The 19,206-nt window shown below is 35.2% G+C and overlaps 1 protein-coding gene across 1 annotated transcript; it reads right to left on the bottom strand.

Moving 5' to 3' along the window:
* Positions 1–17,421: 17,421 nt before the first annotated feature.
* On the bottom strand, positions 17,422–18,894 carry LOC133830026 (HVA22-like protein e). The gene is made up of 5 exons (XM_062259918.1): positions 18,689–18,894; positions 18,549–18,575; positions 18,332–18,454; positions 18,053–18,236; positions 17,422–17,920 (listed from the first exon to the last, which is right to left on the bottom strand). Exons 1-5 carry the CDS (start codon positions 18,736–18,738, stop codon positions 17,894–17,896), a joined length of 411 nt encoding a protein of 136 aa, XP_062115902.1. The 5' UTR covers positions 18,739–18,894; the 3' UTR covers positions 17,422–17,893.
* Positions 18,895–19,206: the final 312 nt, after the last annotated feature.

Raw genomic sequence — 19,206 nt, forward strand, 5'->3', positions numbered from 1 at the left:
ATGCTCCTTTAGCATCTTCGAGCCTTTTTTTACGGGTGTCCTTAAGAGTTTTATTCACTGCTTCAACTTGCCCATTCGCTTGTGGTTGTGAAACTGAAGAAAAGCTTTTGACGATCCCGTGCCTCTCGCAGAAGTCTGTGAATAAGTCGCTGTCAAACTGGGTGTCGTTGTCTGAGACAATTTTTCGAGGCAAACCATATCGACAAACAATGTTCTTGATGACGAAGTCAAGAACTTTCTTGGTCGTTATGGTAGCGAGCGGCTCAGCTTTGGCCCATTTGGTGAAGTAGTCGACTGCTACGACTGCGTACTTCACTCCACCCTTTCCCGTTGGCAGGGATCCAATCAAGTCTATACCCCATACTGCGAAAGGCCAAGGATTTTGCATCTGCTTTAACTCGTTGGGAGCTGCGCGTGGGATCTTGGAAAATCTCTGACACTTATCGCATTTTCGCACAAACTTCATTGAATCTTCGTTCATGGTCGGCCAGAAATAGCCCTGCCTTAGAATCTTTTTTGCCAAACTTTGCCCCCCAGCGTGATCCCCGCAGAAGCCTTCATGTACCTCCTTCATCAGCTCTTTAGCCTTTTCCGATGTAATACATCTGAGCAGTGGCATGGAATATCCTCTTCGGTACAGAACACCATCGACCAGTATATACCTAGCAACCTGCCTTTGAAGAGTTCTGGCTTTGTTTCTATCTGTTGGTAGTACTCCATTTTTAAGATACTCCAAGTAAGGTGCCATCCATGTATCCTCCATCCAGATTTCCATATTAGTCTCATCCGCTCATATACTCGGCTCGCATAATCTTTCTACTGGCACAATATTCAAAGTGTCAGCGTCTTTCGCGCTCGCGAGTTTGGCTAAGGCATCTGCGTTCGAATTCTGATCCCGAGGTATTTGCTGGAGGGTATACTTCTTGAACTGAGCCAACAAATCTCTAGTTTTGTTTAAGTAGGCTACCATTTTAAGGCCTCGTGCTTGATATTCCCCTAGAACCTGATTCACTACCAGCTGTGAATCACTGTAAATATCCAGCACCTTTATACTCATGTCTTTTGCCAATCTTAACCCAGCGAGGAATGCTTCATATTCGACTTCATTATTTGACGCAGTGAAGTCGAACCTAATAGCGCAGTGAAATTGATGCCCTTCTGGCGTTATCAATATCACTCCCGCTCCTGCGTGAGATTCGTTAGACGATCCGTCCGTGAATAACTTCCACGAGGGAGCTTTATTCTGGGGCTCAGGCGCGCTAGACTCTTCGCACTGTTCGTTGTTTGGGAGCTCAGTGAACTCGGCAATAAGATCAGCCAAGACTTGTCCTTTTACTGCTGCTCGCGGTGAATATGTAATATCGAACTGCCCGAGTTCGACTGCCCATTTTAATAAGCGTCCAGCTGCCTCAGGCTTTTGAAGAACTTGCCGAAGGGGCTGGTCAGTTAAGACTGTAATTAGATGGGCTTAGAAGTAAGGACGTAACTTCCTCGAGGCCAAGATTAAGCAATAGGCTAACCTCTCGATGGGAGGATACCTCAACTCTGCTCCGATTAGCCTCTTGCTTACATAGTAAACCGCCTTTTGTACGCCTTCTTCTTCTCGTACCAGTACTGCACTAGCAGCAACTTTGGTGATTTCCAGGTAGATGAACAAAGTTTCTCCTTCGATAGGTTTTGATAAAATAGGAGGTTGTACCATATGGGCTTTTAGGGCTTGGAAAGCCTGCTCGCAGTTTCCTGTCCATTCAAACTTCTTGTTGCCTCTAAGTAGATTAAAGAAAGGGACGCATTTATCCGTCGACTTGGAAATGAATCTACTTAGTGCGGCAATTCTTCCAGTTAAACTTTGCACATCCTTGATCTTCTCTTGCGATTTCATGTCGATCAGGGCTTTTATCTTGTCGGGGTTGGCCTCGATTCCTCTTGAATTGACAATAAACCCCAAGAATTTTCCTGACCCGACTCCGAAGGAACATTTGAGAGGATTTAATTTCATTTGGTACTTGTTCAACACATCGAAACATTCTTGTAAATCCTTTACATGTCCTTCTGCTTTTTTTTACTTTACCAGCATGTCGTCCACATACACCTCCATGTTTACTCCTATCAACTCCGTAAACATGTGGTTAACCAATCGCTGGCAAGTCGCACCTGCATTTTTTAGTCCGAAGGGCATTACTTTATAATAGTACAACCCCGTATCGGTCCGAAAGCTGGTGTGATCCTCGTCAGGGGGATGCATACTAATCTGATTGTATCCTGAGTATGCATCCATGAAGGAGAGGATCTCATGTCCTGCAGTTACATCGACCAACTGGTCGATCCTTGGGAGTGGGAAACAATCTTTTAAGCAGGCTTTATTGAGGTCTGTGAAATCCACACAGGTTCGCCATTTGCCGTTAGGCTTGGGAACCAGTACTGGATTAGAGACCCACGATGGATAAAACACCACCCGGATGAATCCATTCCCCTTCAGTCTTTCGACTTCCTCTTTTAAGGCTTTCGATCTATCCTTATCGAGCAGCCTTCTTTTTTGTTACACGGGTGGAAAACTCTTGTCAACATTCAGGACATGGCTGATAACTGCAGGATCTATCCCAGCCATGTCTTTGTGTGACCAGGCAAAGACTTCCTGGTTCTTTCACAAAAACTCCACCAGTGCATGCTTCGTGGTTGCTTCTAAGTTTTTCGCGACCTTCACAACTCTGGTCGGGTCTTTTTCGTCAAGTTGGACCTCTTCCAGGTCCTCGATGGGTCCAACATTTTCCTCAAAATCCCCAAAGCGAGGATCTAAATCCCTATCCTCACTTTGGGCAACACCCTATTTGGTGACTCCATCACCGGATTGGGCTTGAGTATCAATAGCCATTTGCAACCTTTCTGTGGGAGTGCTCTTTGACATTCCCCTCTTCACATTTGTGACTGAGGCGTTGTAGCTCTCCCTTGCTTCTCTCAGATTACCCAACACACGTCCTACCCCTGTGTCTGTCGGGAATTTCATGGCCAAGTGCCACACTGAGGTGACGGCCCGAAGATCAACCAGTATGGGCCTTCCAATGACTGCATTGTATGCCAAAGGACAATCGACTACTATAAAAGTAGCAAGTAATGTCCTGGTAGCGGGCGCTGTACCTGCTGTCACTGGAAGTCTGATTGACTCTGCTAGGGCGAGTCCCTCACCAGAGAAGCCGTAAATTGTTTTGTTGCAGGGCTCCAAGTCCTTAACGGACAACTTCATGCGTTCTAGTGAAGATTTGTACAGGATGTTCACTGAACTTCCTGTATCATCTAGTACCCTTTTTACCATCATGTTGGCGATTTGAAGGTCCACGACCAGTAAATCGGAATGTGGGAACCGAACATGCTGGGCGTCGCTATCAGAGAAGGTTATCTCACCATCCTCTGATCGAGCCTTCTTTGATGTCCTGTCCTCAACAGTCATCATCTCGATGTCCTGGTCGTGACGTAGGGTCCGAGCATATCGTTCCCTCGCCTTTCCACTGCTTCCCACGAGGTGCGGGCCTCCACAGATGGTGAGTAAAGTGCCAGCTACGGGGTCAGGCTGCAAAGGTGGCGAGCGTTGGCGTGTGGGCGCATGCTCGTTGCCACCTGGAGCTTCTCGTTGGGAATTTCCCGAGGCCCGTATATATCTTCTCAAGTGTCCTTGTCTAATAAGGAACTCGATTTCATCATTCAGCTGGTTGCATTCATTGGTATCATGTCCGTAGTCGTTATGATAACGAAAAAACTTCGTAGTATCTCTTCTCGAAATATCCTTTCGAATGGGGGCAGGTTTTTTATAAGGCACACTGGAACTCGTGGCCTGATACACCTCTCCCCGAGACTCAATAAGGCAATGTAGTTCATAACAATTACCCTTGGCTCGTTTATTGTCAGAGGTGGAAGGCTCATTGTGCGGCCGTTTCCCCCCATTCTTGCCATTGTCGTTGCCGTTCCCTTTGCCGTTGCCGTTGCCGTTGGGTTTGGACCCATTGGCGGCCTTGGCGGGCTCGGCAGTCCCCTTATCTTTGCCTGGGGGCTTTCCTTCATTGGCGATGGCATCCTCGAGCTTGATATATCGATCAGCTCGATCCAAAAATTCCTGGGTAGTCCTGACCCCATGCTTTCTGAGGCTATCCCAGAGGGGCGTGCGGCGTTTAACCCATGCTGTTATGGCCATCATCTTGCCTTCGTCCCCCACTATTTTTGCTCCAGAAGCTACTCGCATGAAACGCTGGACGTAATCTTTCAGTGATTCTCCGTCTTGCTGGCGTATTTCGACCAGCTGATTTGCCTCAGTTGGGTGTACACGACCCGCATAAAATTGTCCGTAAAATTCCTTCACGAACATTTCCCAGGAAACTATACTTGTAGGAGGGAATTTGAAAAACCACTCCTGTGCAGCATCAGAAAGTGTTGCAGGGAAGATCCTGCACCGAGCATCTTCGGACACTTTCTCAAATTTCCATTTGTATCTCAAATTTGTTGACGTGAGATACCGGGTCACCATACCCGTCAAAATTCGGAAGCGTAGGCATCTTAAACTTGCTAGGAGTTTCTGCCATAGCTATCCTTTGGACGAAAGGAGTGCCCTTTCTCCTATCGTGGTCGATATAAGATGTTCTTCCCCCGACCAGTTGTTGCACTGCCTGGTTGAGGGCATCTATCTGGGCCTACACGGCACCAAGAATCGTCGGGGCCTCTGGTGCTGGGGGAACGTACTCATCGTGCCATTCCCGGCGATCGTTGAGTACGTCTCTTAAATCCTCGTCTCTCCTCCAATGCTCGCTAGCTCCGAGTTGGTTAAAGACGTTATTTTATCAGGGCTGCCCCCCAATGTCACGTCTTTCGGGTTGGTCATCCCTAGGTGGTAGGCTTCTGCCCCTACCTCTTGCTTCATTTCTCCAACCGGCGCTCCCTCTGCCTGAGTCGGCCTCATTATAATCATGGCCATCTCTGAATCTTGATTGGCTATGATGGGATCGACTGTTCCCTCGGTTGCCTTCCCGGGCTGGAACCTCCCGAGCGTTAGTGGGTGGCCTGCGTTGGTCGGTAGGTCCCCGTGCATTATCATGTCGTGGGGGGCCTCGGACCGCAAAGCCTGTCTCTGAATTCCTTCTGTTGCCAGAAGGACGCTGTCCTCTGCTCGAAGGGTTTGGTTCGTTGCCCCTATGGCGTCTAGGACTGTGGGGCGGCTGCCCGGCCCTATTCTGCCTTGGTTGCGGGGGATTGCCGCGACCAGCCTGGGATGGAGGTTGTGCCTCAGGGTCCCTTAGCGGGACATTGTTCTGAGGCATCGGTGGCTGCTCGGGCCTTTGGGGGCTCGAGGGTTGGATAGGCGGGCTAGGATTAGGACCCCTTTGGGGCAGCCCATTTGTAGGTTGATCAGGCTGCGAAGCAGGTGCAGCCTGATTCCTAGCCAGCTGTAGGGCTGCTTCGAGGGCTGCCATGGCCTCCCTCTGGCGACGGTCCATCTCTGCCTGCCTTTCACTTAGTTCAAGGCGCTGTCGTTCGATCTATTGTTGCTGTCGTGCCATAATCTCGGCAGCACTTTCCTGGCTGGCCCTCAGATTGGCCAGTTCATCCTGCAATACCCCCAGGGTATTTCTCAGCGTCTCAGAATCCAGTTCTTCCTCATCGAATTCCAAATGTGGCTCATCCTCGGTTACGTTTGGAGGAGGAGGAGGCGGGTGAGATGGTGCAGCGCTAGCCGCCTGTCCAGTCTTCTTGGTTGTTTTCGCCATTGATATTTCAACAATATTATATCAAGCTCTCAATGAAACCACCAGAATGTTGACCCTGATTTTGGTCAACTGACACGAAGTCAAAAATGCTTGATGCGGACAGATATATTGAAATGAGAATGATGACAAAAACAATAAAGCACACAAGAATTTATAGTGGTTCGGCCCCAGAATCTGGTAATAACCTACGTCCACTTGAGCTGTTATTGATATAAGATTCAAAGGAGTGATCAAAGAACTAGGGTTCAATGAGTTTCACAAACCTCTAAACAACCAAAAGAATATATCGAATGTGATAGCTCTAATACACTTGTAAAACTCTAATCTCAGATAATTAGAAGGCAAAAAGTCCCTTTCCTTGAGCTATCTTTCTCTATTTATAGGCTCAAGGAAGATTACATTAATTTGTTACAGATATTCTTTCCTAAATAATCGGATACTCAGGAAATCATGGGAGATAATTTCGGATATGATTATAACTGCATAAGATTTTCTCCAAATATAGCGAGTATACGACCAGGCTGGTCGCATATAAAGATTGAGCGTTGCGCCATATAAAGATTGAGCGTTGCGCCATAGGCATCTTTCTGGTTGATGGTCGAACAAGACTCCTGCCAGATGTCAGCCACGTGTACTAAACATTTGCCATGTCACCCATGCCTGTTTTTTGGATAACATTAGGCTTGTTATTTTTCTTTATTTCATTAGAAATTATAAAATAAAATAAAAATTAAAAATTACATCTTTCTTGATAAATAATTGTAAAGTAATTTGATCCAATTTCTTTTTCTTTTTTTTTTTACTTTACTTTTGTATTGATATATTGTGATTATTTTGTTTCTTTAGGATTCCTAGTTTAAAGTTTAAATCTTTTTTTTTTTTCTTTGTCTTAGTTTTCCTTAAAATTTAGGTCTTCCTTGAAGTAGAAAAAATTGCATAAAATTGTTCATATAACATTTCAATCATGAAATACTTAGTATTAGAAATAATTGTGTAATATTACAAATAGTAAAAATCGATATTGTTCTGTCTAGAAAGATTGGTTGATAAATAAGGATTGTGATAGCGATACCCTCCACACTTACCTAGTACTATGTAATAAATATTATTTAAAATTGATAGTAATTACATAATGTAATTATACCTAATTCTCATAGGGGTTATGAGAATTGGAGAGTGTAATTGGGACCCCTCAATTACCTCCAATTACATAATTATTGTGCAGTTACATGGTCAGGCAAGCACACCAAATTGAGTAATTACTCTGAATTACACACCCAATTCCAATTACATGATGGCTTTCCAAACGCACCCTAATTACAAATCATTAGTTTGTCCCTGTCAATGGTCATTTTGAATAACAATTACCTTATTGTGAAAGGGTATATGTGATTGTACTACTGTAATTTGTTTGGAATAATATAACATGGGGAAACTCCACATAAAATGACCTTAATGATGCTCAAATTTCTGAACATATACCATCTTTTATATCTCTCATAAAAATAACCTTAGGTGACTAAAATACCCATGGAAACATTAGGACTTTCACAATTACCATCATCTATCTTCCAATGTCATCTTCTCACTCTCTCATCTCTCAAATCACCATACAAAGATCTATATCACAATAAGATTCAAAGAAAAAAAATGGAATAACATTCAGAAACTCACGCTCAAGACTCATTTTTTTTCGAAAGATCACAAAGTTGAAAGAGCGAGTTCTTAAAGCAATTGATAATGAGTAAGTATATAATAGTTTATATGTGTTTTTTCAACCTGCTATGGGCTAAAGAGCTTGCCCAAAAAAAAAAGGGGTAATTACATCTCCTACGGTAATATAAAAAAAAATTTGTTTTATACGGTACCACCCATAAATTACAAAAATACGGCTCTCCCTACTCATAAATTACAAATATGCGGTTCTCCACACCCACCTGTGTATATATATATATTTACCTTTGTTTTATTTTTTTTGTCTTAATTTTTAATAAGAATTTAAGCATATCAATTAATATAATAATAAAAGTAATAATAATTATAGTTACTAATTTCAATAAAATAAAGTAGGTTAATTTATTTTTATTTAAAATAAATATATTTATTAATATTAAAGTTAATATTTATATAATTATTCAAAAAATAAATAAATATTTATACAAATTACAATATGCTGTTAATTAAAATTAATATTAATAACTATATGTTATAATATATAGTTAAAGATAATCACAATATTATTATTCTTTATAAAAATATTATATATATTTTTTAAATCATAACTAGTCAAGTCTCAACACTCAATGTTAAACCAAAATCATAATCTAATCCAAGTTTCAAGTTTTGTTACAAAAATATATTTAAAGTTAAAAAAATTAGTTTTGTAAATCTTTGTAATAATCATGTTAAATAAATTTATAAATATTTATGTAAATGTGAGTTACAAAAATAATTTTTTTAGTTGTGAAATTAGTTTTGTAAATTGTTGTTACAAAAATGTAAAACTTGTTTTTAAAAAAATATTGTATTTCACCACTATATTCAATAAAGTGTTTTATAAATAATGAATATCTTAAATTTATATTTTTAAGTTGTATAGCATAAATACGATGATTCATGTAACTTTTTGGTACAATATTGTAACAATATGAAAAAGTATAATAATTTTACGTATATTTTGTTTATGATTTCTTAACTATAAAATATTTTCGTAAATATTAGTTACAAAAATATCTTTCTTAGTTGTAAAACTAGACTTGTAAACTATTGTTACAAAAATAAAAAATTTAGTTACGAATTTGTTTGTAAGTTTTATCTACAAAAAAAAAAAAATCTACAATTCTATAACTGATTTTGTAAATATTATTTACAAACACGTAACAGATATTTACAAGTTCGTAACATATATTTACTAGTTTGTAAACGTTGATCACAAGAAATTATATTTTACAGCTTTTATTTATGATTTTGCCACTCCGTATTTACAATTTTGCCATTCCGTGTTTTTATCCAAAAATTCCGTATTTTTGTAATGTACCGTATTTTTCAGATTTTTTTTTACTTTTAGTGCATTTTTGTAGATTTCCCAAAAAAAAAACTAATTGGGTTGAAATGACGAACTTTTATGTAGATTTTGCAATTTAGGTTTTTTTTTCTTCTAACCAGTTTCTAACATTTTTCTAACCCGGATCTAAAACTTTTTTCTAACCATTTTTTAACCATGTTCCAACATCTTTCTAACCTTTTCTCTAACCATTTTATAGCCTTTTTATAACTATTTTCTAATCTTTTTCTATCAATTTATTGAAGATCGCAACAAGATTTTGCAGCTCCAATTAAAGTATATAAACGATCAATAAGAATATTATAAACGATCAATAAATATATAAACAAGGCAGAGGAATTAAAAAAACGTTAGAACCTGGTTAGAAAAATCTTAGAACAAAAAAAAATCTAATTCGTAGAAACTTTCCAAAATTTCATCATTTCAACCTAAAATTAATTTTTTTGCAAGTTTTTTCCTTGAAAAAATTGCTTATTTTTTAAAGTCATTTTACACTCTCACCTAATTTTGCATTTTTTGTAAAATGGTCTCCGACATTTAAGACAACTAGCTGAAATTTTTCAGATAACTAATCGAAAAACTCAGATAGTTATTCAAAATTTTAGACATAGGCTGTTTTGCAAAAAAAAATTCAAAACTAGGCGTGCAAAATTACTTCAAAAAAGATGTCATTTTCACCAATTATTTTATAAACTATTATATAACACCGATATAATTTATAAATAACAATAACACTTATTCATTAAGGGTATTTAGGTAATTGGTTTGAGGTTATTTGTTAGAGAAACAATAATAAGAGTAATATGAGGCTTATTATAGGGTCACTTATTGGAGTTTCCCTTTACCATTGATAATATTTTATTTATTAAAAATAAAATATTTATTTCTTTAAAAAATATATATTTAGAAAATTGAAAAAATAATTAAACTAGAAATAGTTAAGTCAATAAATATATAGATGGTAAAAAAAATTATTGAGATCTCAAAATTTAACTATATATAATTATTATAAAATTATTAATATATTATTTTTACAATTTTAATGATATAATTAGAAATTAATCTAATTAGTTGATGTGTTTTTATTTATTTGAATAGATTTTGGATAATAAAAGTATAAAATGTGTTCGGTAAAAACATTTCCATTTTTATTCTTATAATTCACAATAAAATTAATTAATTTTTGAAAACATACTTTTTTAACTTTCAAAATTTTTTAAACTCTTTAATTTTTTTTCCTGACTTCTTCAAGCAGATGGGTATTTCCCTTCAAGCATCCATAGTTTCAAGTAAATGCTATTAGGTTAATAACAATTCCCAAATGCATTTTTTATTTTTATTTTTCAAAAACAAAAATACTTACCAAACATATTTTTTATTTTTTAAAAATAAAAAATATATTTCAATTTTTGTGTTTAAAAAATTCAAAAACAAAAATTTTAGCGAAGACAACATATATTAAACAAAGTGGTATATTCCAAAAATATATTTTTATTTGTTAGGAATTACGAAAGTATAAATTCTAGGGATTTTTTTGCAAATACATATATCAGGAACTTTTTTTGCAAAAATACGGTTCTTATATATTTAATTCATTAATATATATGTATTTTAGATTGTATTCAATATTATGGTTTGCAAGTGGGTCTCCCACTCTTCCTTCTACACAATCTCCATCTCTCCCATCTTCATGATCTCATCTTTTCTTCTCTACCAGCCATTGCCGAACTGTATAACTTCAACAAAGCAACCAGAAATCTCCTCCCGTCAAGTCCAAAACACTCAAATCCGCAACAAAAAATTGAAAAACCAACAAAATCTCATCAAAATCTGCAATTAGGTTGAAATCCTATTGAATTGTGACTTCAAAAACAAACCCAACCACTCAAATCATTGCAACTTTCAGGTAAGTTCTTATTACTTTTGTTGCTCTGTTTTTTGTTGTTTGGTGTTTCAAAGGTTTCTCTGAATATTGAATAAGTTGCTTATGGGTTGCTCTGAATCTAGTACATATTGCTGTAAATATTTAGGTTGCTGCAAACAAGAGATTGGCAGTGAGTAGGATAAGAGATCTATTGTCAATTTTATGAAATGAGGTCAAACTGAATTTCTGGGTTGCTGATTATGTTGCTGACTAGTTCTTTTAAGCTTAATGAAGGTTGCTGACAAGCTTGCTTAAGATACTCTCTATTTTTTTTTTATATTTTCTTGATTGATTTGGTTGAATCTGAATGGGTTGCTGTAAATATTTAGATTGCTGCAAACAAGAGATTGGCAGTGAGTAAGATAAGAGAGCTATTGTCAATTTTATGAAATGAGGTAAAACTGAATTTCTGGGTTGCTGACTAGTTCTTTTAAATTTAATGAAGGTTGCTGACAAGCTTGCTTAAGATATTCTCTATTTTTTTTTTATATTTTCTTGGTTGATTTGGTTGAATCTGAATGGGTTGCTGTAAATATTTAGGTTGCTGCAAACAATCGATTGGAAGTGAGTAGGATAAGAGAGCTATTGTCAATTTTATGAAATGAGTTAAAACTGAATTTCTGGGTTGCTGATTATGTTGCTGACTAGTTTCTTTAAGTTTAATGAAGGTTGCTGACAAGCTTGCTTAAGATATTCTCTATTTTTTTTATATAGTTTCTTGATTGATTTGGTTGAATCTGAATGGGTTGCTGTAAATATTTAGGTTACTACAAACAATCGATTGGAAGTGAGTAGGATAAGAGAGCTATTGTCAATTTTATGAAATGAGGTCAAACTGAATTTCTGGGTTGCTGATTATGTTGCTGACTAGTTTCTTTAAGTTTAATGAAGGTTGCTGACAAGCTTGCTTAAGATATTCTCTATTTTTTTTTTATATTTTCTTGATTGATTTGGTTGAATCTGAATGGGTTGCTGTAAATATTTAGGTTGCTACAAACAATCGATTGGAAGTGAGTAGGATAAGAGAGCTATTGTCAATTTTATGAAATGAGGTAAAACTGAATTTCTGGGTTGCTGATTATGTTGATGACTAGTTTCTTTAAGTTTAATGAAGGTTGCTGACAAGCTTGCTTAAGATATTCTCTATTTTTTTTTATATTTTCTTGATTGATTTGGTTGAATCTAAATGGGTTGCTGTAAATTCTTAGGTTGCTACAAACAATAGACTGGAGGTGAGTAGGATAAGAGAGCTATTGTCAATTTTATGAAATGAGGTAAAACTGAATTTCTGAGTTGCTGATTATGTTGCTGACTAGTTTCTTTAAGTTTAATGAAAGTTGCTGACAAGCTTGCTTAAGATATTCTCTATTTTTTTTATATTTTCTTGATTGATTTGGTTGAATCTGAATGGGTTGCTGTAAATTCTTAGGTTGATGTAAAAATATTCATAAAACGATCATTTTGAAGAAGGTGTGAGAACAAGCAATTGTCAATATCTTTGGATTTAAAGAGGAGTGATTGAAAGGTGGTAAATATTTATTTGTACTTTGCTTAGAACAATTGGTAGCTTAATTGGGTGTTTAAAATGTTGCTATAAATATCGTACATGTTTATTATTGTTTGCTTATGTTACTAATAATGATTTGAAGAGTTTACGTAAGAGTTTGTTTATTTGCTTAAGGGGTTATAGAGGTTGATGAATAGGTCTCTAATTTGTTGTTTAATGTGTTAATAAAGTTGATGAAGATGTTGCTTAATGGGTGCTTAAGGGTTTATCATCAAGGTAGATTGTAAATTGTTTAATAAGTTGCTTATATGTTATTTACGAGGTATATATTGCTTGCAGGAAATGGACAGCATTGCAGTTTTACTCCAACACAATGGGATCAAAACAAAAATTATATCAACTTTGATGTTTGTGGAATAGTAATTAGAAATGACTGCAACTACAACAACTTGATTGGTATGATATGCAATGAATTGAAGCTGCAACTTGAATCTACACTTTTGACAATACAGTATCAAGTTAAAGATGGATACCCTTCTTTAAAAATAGTTGATGACTCACAATTGAAGTTCTACATAGAGTTGAAGAAAAAGGAAACAAATATCACAAAATACCCTTTGTGTCTCACAATTGAATTCAACTCAATGCAGCAATCTTTTTTCTCAACTAGGAGCACAACAACACATAATCAACCATGCAATGAAGTTTCATGCCATTTACACCAACTCAAATCTCTAGTTTGTTGGATTGTTGCAACTCTCTTAGCAATAGATTGTGGATAAGTTGATGTTGCATTGTGAACTCTGGCAGAGTTAGGAAATGGCCAAAACATGAATCACCAAAGTCACTAACTTGCTTCGTTGAAAGCTTTTCATGGATAGCTTGAATCTGAGAATATTTGATTGTAGAAGCAATTTTTGAAGAACAGCGATTATCCAGATGAATTAGGAAATTCATACCCTATAAAACATAGCAAAAGAACACACAATATTATATAGAAAAATACAAATATTAATAAATTAAGCCACAATCAGCAATCCATAAAAAAACGTGTTAATTAACCATTAAAACTACAAAAGCAACCCAAACAACTTTTTAAGCAAAACACATCAACCTATTAAGCACACAAAGAACAACTAATTAAGCAACTGTTGAAACTGTTAATCAACACATAATATGCATTAACAACATATAAAACTAATAAAGCAACCCTGTAAAATTCAAACGTCAATTAAGCAACACAAACAGCAACCATTTAAGCAATCCTTGAAAGAATACAACAACCCTACCTAGCAACCCTTTCTAGCAACAAATAAAGTAACCCTATAAACTTTGAATCAACCCTATAAACAATACGTAAATAAGTATCTCTCAGCCGCATTACAGTTAGTTCAGCAACTCATTTATCTCCATTCACCATTCGCTTTCAGTGTCTTATTATACTAGACTATGAGACTATATATCAATAAAACTATATATATATATTTATATGTGTATTATCAAAGCCAATCGCAAGATATAAAATGAAATCAAGGCATGATTAAGAAACCTTCAAAAGACCTAATCACCTCATAATACTAATCAACAACATAAAAAACAACATATTTAACAATCCTATAAAATCCTAAGAAATTCATAGACAACATTTAAACAATATAATCACAAATCAATTAATTTAGAAACCACTGAAAATATATAGCAACATAGAAAGCAACCAATAAACAACCAACCTAAGCAACCTAATAATACTTACTTAACAATAAACGCAGAACAGTAAAACATAGGAAACTCAAGAATCATTGCTAAAGTGAAAGGAATTGAAAAAATACCTTAGGAGCAGATTCGCAAGGTTCTTCAATAATTAATTGGCTTTTTTTTGTTCTTTTTGCTTTCCTAGCTTCATGTTTGCAATTATAGAGCATTTTCTTCACTAACAGAAGCAACTGCAGATTTCATATTTGATTTAGAAGTTGGAATATTTGTTTGGGATGCAGGAGATGCCGAAAACCGTGTATGAACCATGACTCCTAAAAAGAGCAACAACCTGAGAAAAACAGATACATTAACCAAAAATGGATTAAAATACATCAACATTTGAACTATTAAGTCTATCTAACATTGAGCACAAGTTAAGTAAGCATTAAAAAAATGGCTGGTTATCAATTGGTATCTTATTATAAGCGGTATTGACATACATCCAAGGGTTTTGTAGCATATCTTAATGAAGAAAAATATATGCACTACAGCCGTTACAAATGTTTATATAATAGAGGGACAAAGAGAAGATCTTCAGAGGGATCTAAAGTGGGCTGAGTTTTAGTCAAATCTATTTGAGCTAGAGATAAATAAGCAAGACTAAAAGTGCAGGCCACAAAGAAAGATAAAAGCTGACAACATAATTATATTCACATGAACTACTTGGCCTTTCTGGTAACAGAGAGCTCAGATAGTAAAGTCCCTAAATAAATATGAACACTGTTTAACATTAACAATAAGTATTGAGGTGAAAATATTATACCAAAAGACTTAAATTGACTATGTCAGACAAAGAAATTTCTAAACCAATAATCACATAGAAATAATAATTTACCCTATACTGCTCAATTTAATATGCTGCTTAAATTGACTATGCTATTTTAATTTAATATGCTGTTTAATTTTGTAGCTTCTATTACTCATATAAGTTTCATATTAATTGTTGCAGTGACTGATGGTGCTCTGGACAAGACAAGGAAACACAAGAAGAGATAGCTAGATGACACACTGAACATTGTTCTAAAGAAGAGGAAGGTAGTGATGCATATATGTAACATTTATTTTAATATTTTTGTTCCTGTACTATTTTCATGTTATTTTATCCATTTTGCTTTTTCATAACAATGAAAGAAAAGGGATAGAAAACAAATGCATCATTTTTCAGATAGCAGTGAAACTCAAAGAACATCTAAATTTAACTTTTGCACTGAAGAGTGTTTTCTAGATTGTTGTTCAGGTGTTCTATTGGCAGATTGCAATTGTATTGTGTTTCATCAAGTTTTACATACTGTGAGAAATGATCTTCCTTTCTAGCCTTTCAAAGCATAGTAACACATGTCTTTTATTTAGTATATATATAATTCTGGATGTTGAATTTATCTTATGTTTTATTCTTAATAATTCTCGAGATCATGATTATACATACCAATACAATGGCTTTAACAAAACTTCACCTAGAGCTCGTAGCCTAAATTATTATTTCGTGATTCAATAATCTGACTATAGCCTAGAAATAAATAAACAATAAAAATGTAAATTTCCAGCAAAAATTCTTATAGAGATAAAAATTAACCAACAAATCTAAGTCTATTGAAGATGCAAGACCGATACACCAACAAAAATTCATTCAAAATTCAAACTCCTCACACAACTTGCACTTGCAGTGACTAAATTATTACTCAAAGTCCCTATTCCAATTTGTACGAGTCTACTACAAATCATATACATAATGCTCGACAAAATGTCTTAACCAATTTATACGAGTTAGCACCCAAATTCAATCAAACTCATTTCCAAAACTAAAGAGAAAATGTGATTTTGAGAAAGAAAAAAAAAAGCAGAAATCAAACTCAAATACACGGCTAGCAATCTTTATCTTAGGAAACAAACAGAAAAATATAATTGCAGTGGGTTACCTGGCCAAGCGATTTTCTTCAGAAGCAGCCTTAAGAGTTGAGAGCAATTTCTTGATCTGGAGTAGCTTTGGAGCTTGGATTTGGACCAAAACCAGTCGGTGATAGTTATGGTTCGAAGCTTTGATATGGACCGAATCCAATAGAGTTTTGCTGACAACATGAGCTGCAATCACCGTGTGGTTTTTGGCGAGAAAAATAATGGATCTGCAGATAAGTGGAATGGATCTGCAGATAATTGGAAGCAAGGGTTTAGAAATTTGGGTTTGGTTATGCATGCAGAGAAGAGAGAACGAAGAAGAGTATTCTGAAGTTGTTTTGAAATCGTAAAAATGAAATAAAAATAAAGTATTAACATAAATGTTAAAAAGAACAAATATAAAAATGGGAATAAAAGACAAATACCGTATAAATGAAGAAAAAAAAAGGTAAAATAACGTATATGCAGTGATTTCTCTAAATTCTAAACATTATATGTATGAACAATTTAATTCTTAACTATTTGGTGACTAATTAAAATATTATGCCACTTGAGGTTGACTAAAGGTTGAGTGAATTGAATGTGTGGGAAAAGGAAAGGTTCTAGTCTACAATATATAAAAAAATATATACTATAATGAATTGAACAAATATTCCAGTTTTTTTATTTGTTTATTATACTGATTTAATAACACTCATGAATGTCATTTTCATTTGGAGATTTGTCATTAGTCATAATCATCTTATTAACATTAGGTGAACGGTGAGCTTTGGAAGGGTACGCATTCATTATCAGTCATATACATGCTGAATTTCATAGGTTTTATTATTATGATTTATTTTCTTGCTTATCAAAGTTCCAATAATCTCATGAATGTAAGACACATAACATCTAGATTTTCATATGTGAATAAAATAGCATAATCCATATTGGTAAATAATATATAGAAGCTTTATTTTCTTAATAATTGTAGAAGTTGCAATTTTAAAATTTTGTAATAAATAAAAAAAAAAAAGTCGTTTCTTTTTCTCACACCTTTTCTAGTTCAACTTCAACTTCTGTTTTTTTTTATAGCAAATAGGGGAGGAGAGAGCTATCAATGTGGCTCCTCTCTCTTGGTGTTATGAGAGCTCCAACCCCACCAAAAATTATTCACCAAGACCCTAATCAACAGGTCGCCCCACCTATGATAGAATGTGTCATCTGAACACTATCAACCAACTAGTGTTGAAGGAATCCTAAGCGAGAGGGCAAAAGTAGCTGAGCTGGTGCACAAAATACTCAATATTCTTATTTAAGACTCCTTGGACTGTCACTCTACACTGCCAGAAAGAGTCACCCAGATTCGAACCCAACCGACCCCTGGAACATGAGGCATATCACTTTACCAATATACCACTTGGTTGGTTGGTGGTTAGTTTAGCTTCTGTTATAATATATATAAATTAAGTTTATGACCTTATTTTTTAAAAAAATATATATATTCAATAATACATGTATATATAGAGATATATATTGTATTTTAAATGAATGATTGAACTCTGTGATTTTAATTCATAACATGCTAATAGCAAGTAAGTAGTCAAAGGCCCACACCATTTCCAACGAAGCCCCTTCAAATGGACTTCGTTTCGAAATCTGCCTAGTCTATAAACTTCCAAGACTTGGAAATAGAAATACAGACACCCTTTGTCGGAATACGATCAAACTAAAATTATAGAAGCTGAACACATCAAGCTCCCATTTACATAAGATATATATTTTACAACAAAATAAGATTATTACTTGTACCCTTTTTTACATATAATGTGGATGACTCAAAAGAATCCAGCTGAGATTAAGGGACACAACAGCCTTACAAGGCGAGTAAGTTCCACAAGCTACGTTAAAGAGATCTAAAAACGAAATTGAAAATTAAAAACAACAGTAGTGGATGGAATAGTTTTGAAAGACAAGATCTTAAGAAGCCAATCCATATATATATGCATTCATTTTTGGGTTCTTTAATCATAATACTCCTGAGCCTCTTCCTGACAAAGACATCAACAGTCACACAAATTAGAATAAGTATGGTGGAATATAATATAATCAACTCATCAAGTCTTGGAAAGGTGACAATAAATGAGCTTATAGATCTAGATATACATAATAAATAAACTTACTTTCTTGTCGTGCATGAAATCCATAAACTTGTTCTTCCCCTTGAATGCGGTATGACCATGTTTGCTATTATACTTCTTGATTTGCTCTCTCACAAATTTCTGATACATCACAGCTGCCCCTTTGAACTGGGGAAGAACCAACCAACCCACAAACACCAGCTTCACATCATACCAAATAGACACCCTACAAAATCAACACAAACTTAATAATATATACCACATTTCTCTTGTACTTTTTGAAATTACTATCATAAGAATGAAGTTGTGCCCTGATCTTACGTCTCTAGAGCTGGTTGGATGATGATTTCAATAAGGGCAAGGAAGGAGTATATAATCCAATAAGCAAGCCACTGTTCATTATCATGTTTTGTTATGCTCTCCATGGCTTCAATAGATGCATACCTACATGGAACAACAAACCCAACTCATCAACTAAAACTTAAGAAAATATATAATAAAGATTCAGAGTCGCAAATAATAATGAGAGGAAACTTACAAGGGATAAAGCAATGTCAAAAAAGGCCTGCACATATAAGATCATATCATCAAACAGTTAACAAGCATTATGGAAAAATCAGAGAAAAAAAGATTGAGAGAGATGAGTAGATATATATATGTTTTAGTATATTTAATTACCCAGCAACTGTACGAACTTGAGAAACAACGGTATACAATGCCTCCCCCATATCTTCTTCTTAGTGAGTTTTTCTTTTTCTGAAAGGGTTCTTCTAAGTGAGTTACTGAGACAGAAACAAAAGTAATACAGAGGAGTAGAATGGGTAGTGAAGATATATAAAGTGTTATGTCGGTAGAAGTTTGAGCAAGATATTTTACAGGGTTGAGAGCAAGACACGTAAGATAGAACGACAAATCTTGAAACTTTATTTATAGAAGGATCAAGGAACCGACTTGTGCTGATATTTTTATCAAAAAACACTTACACTTGTACTGATATTATGATATATAGAAAGACACATGACACGTGCCATCATCCCATTCCCATTATGGCAAAAATAACCCACTAAGAGATAAAAAAAATACCAAATATGGTAAAGAATTGTTCTACAAATCGTCTATGACATTAATAAAAAAAACATATTAAGAATAGAAATGAGAATAGAATAAAATAGAATATAAGTAAAAAGAATTAATTT

The sequence above is a fragment of the Humulus lupulus genome, chromosome 4 (assembly GCF_963169125.1).
Source record: "Humulus lupulus chromosome 4, drHumLupu1.1, whole genome shotgun sequence".
NCBI classification, from domain to species: Eukaryota; Viridiplantae; Streptophyta; class Magnoliopsida; order Rosales; family Cannabaceae; genus Humulus; species Humulus lupulus.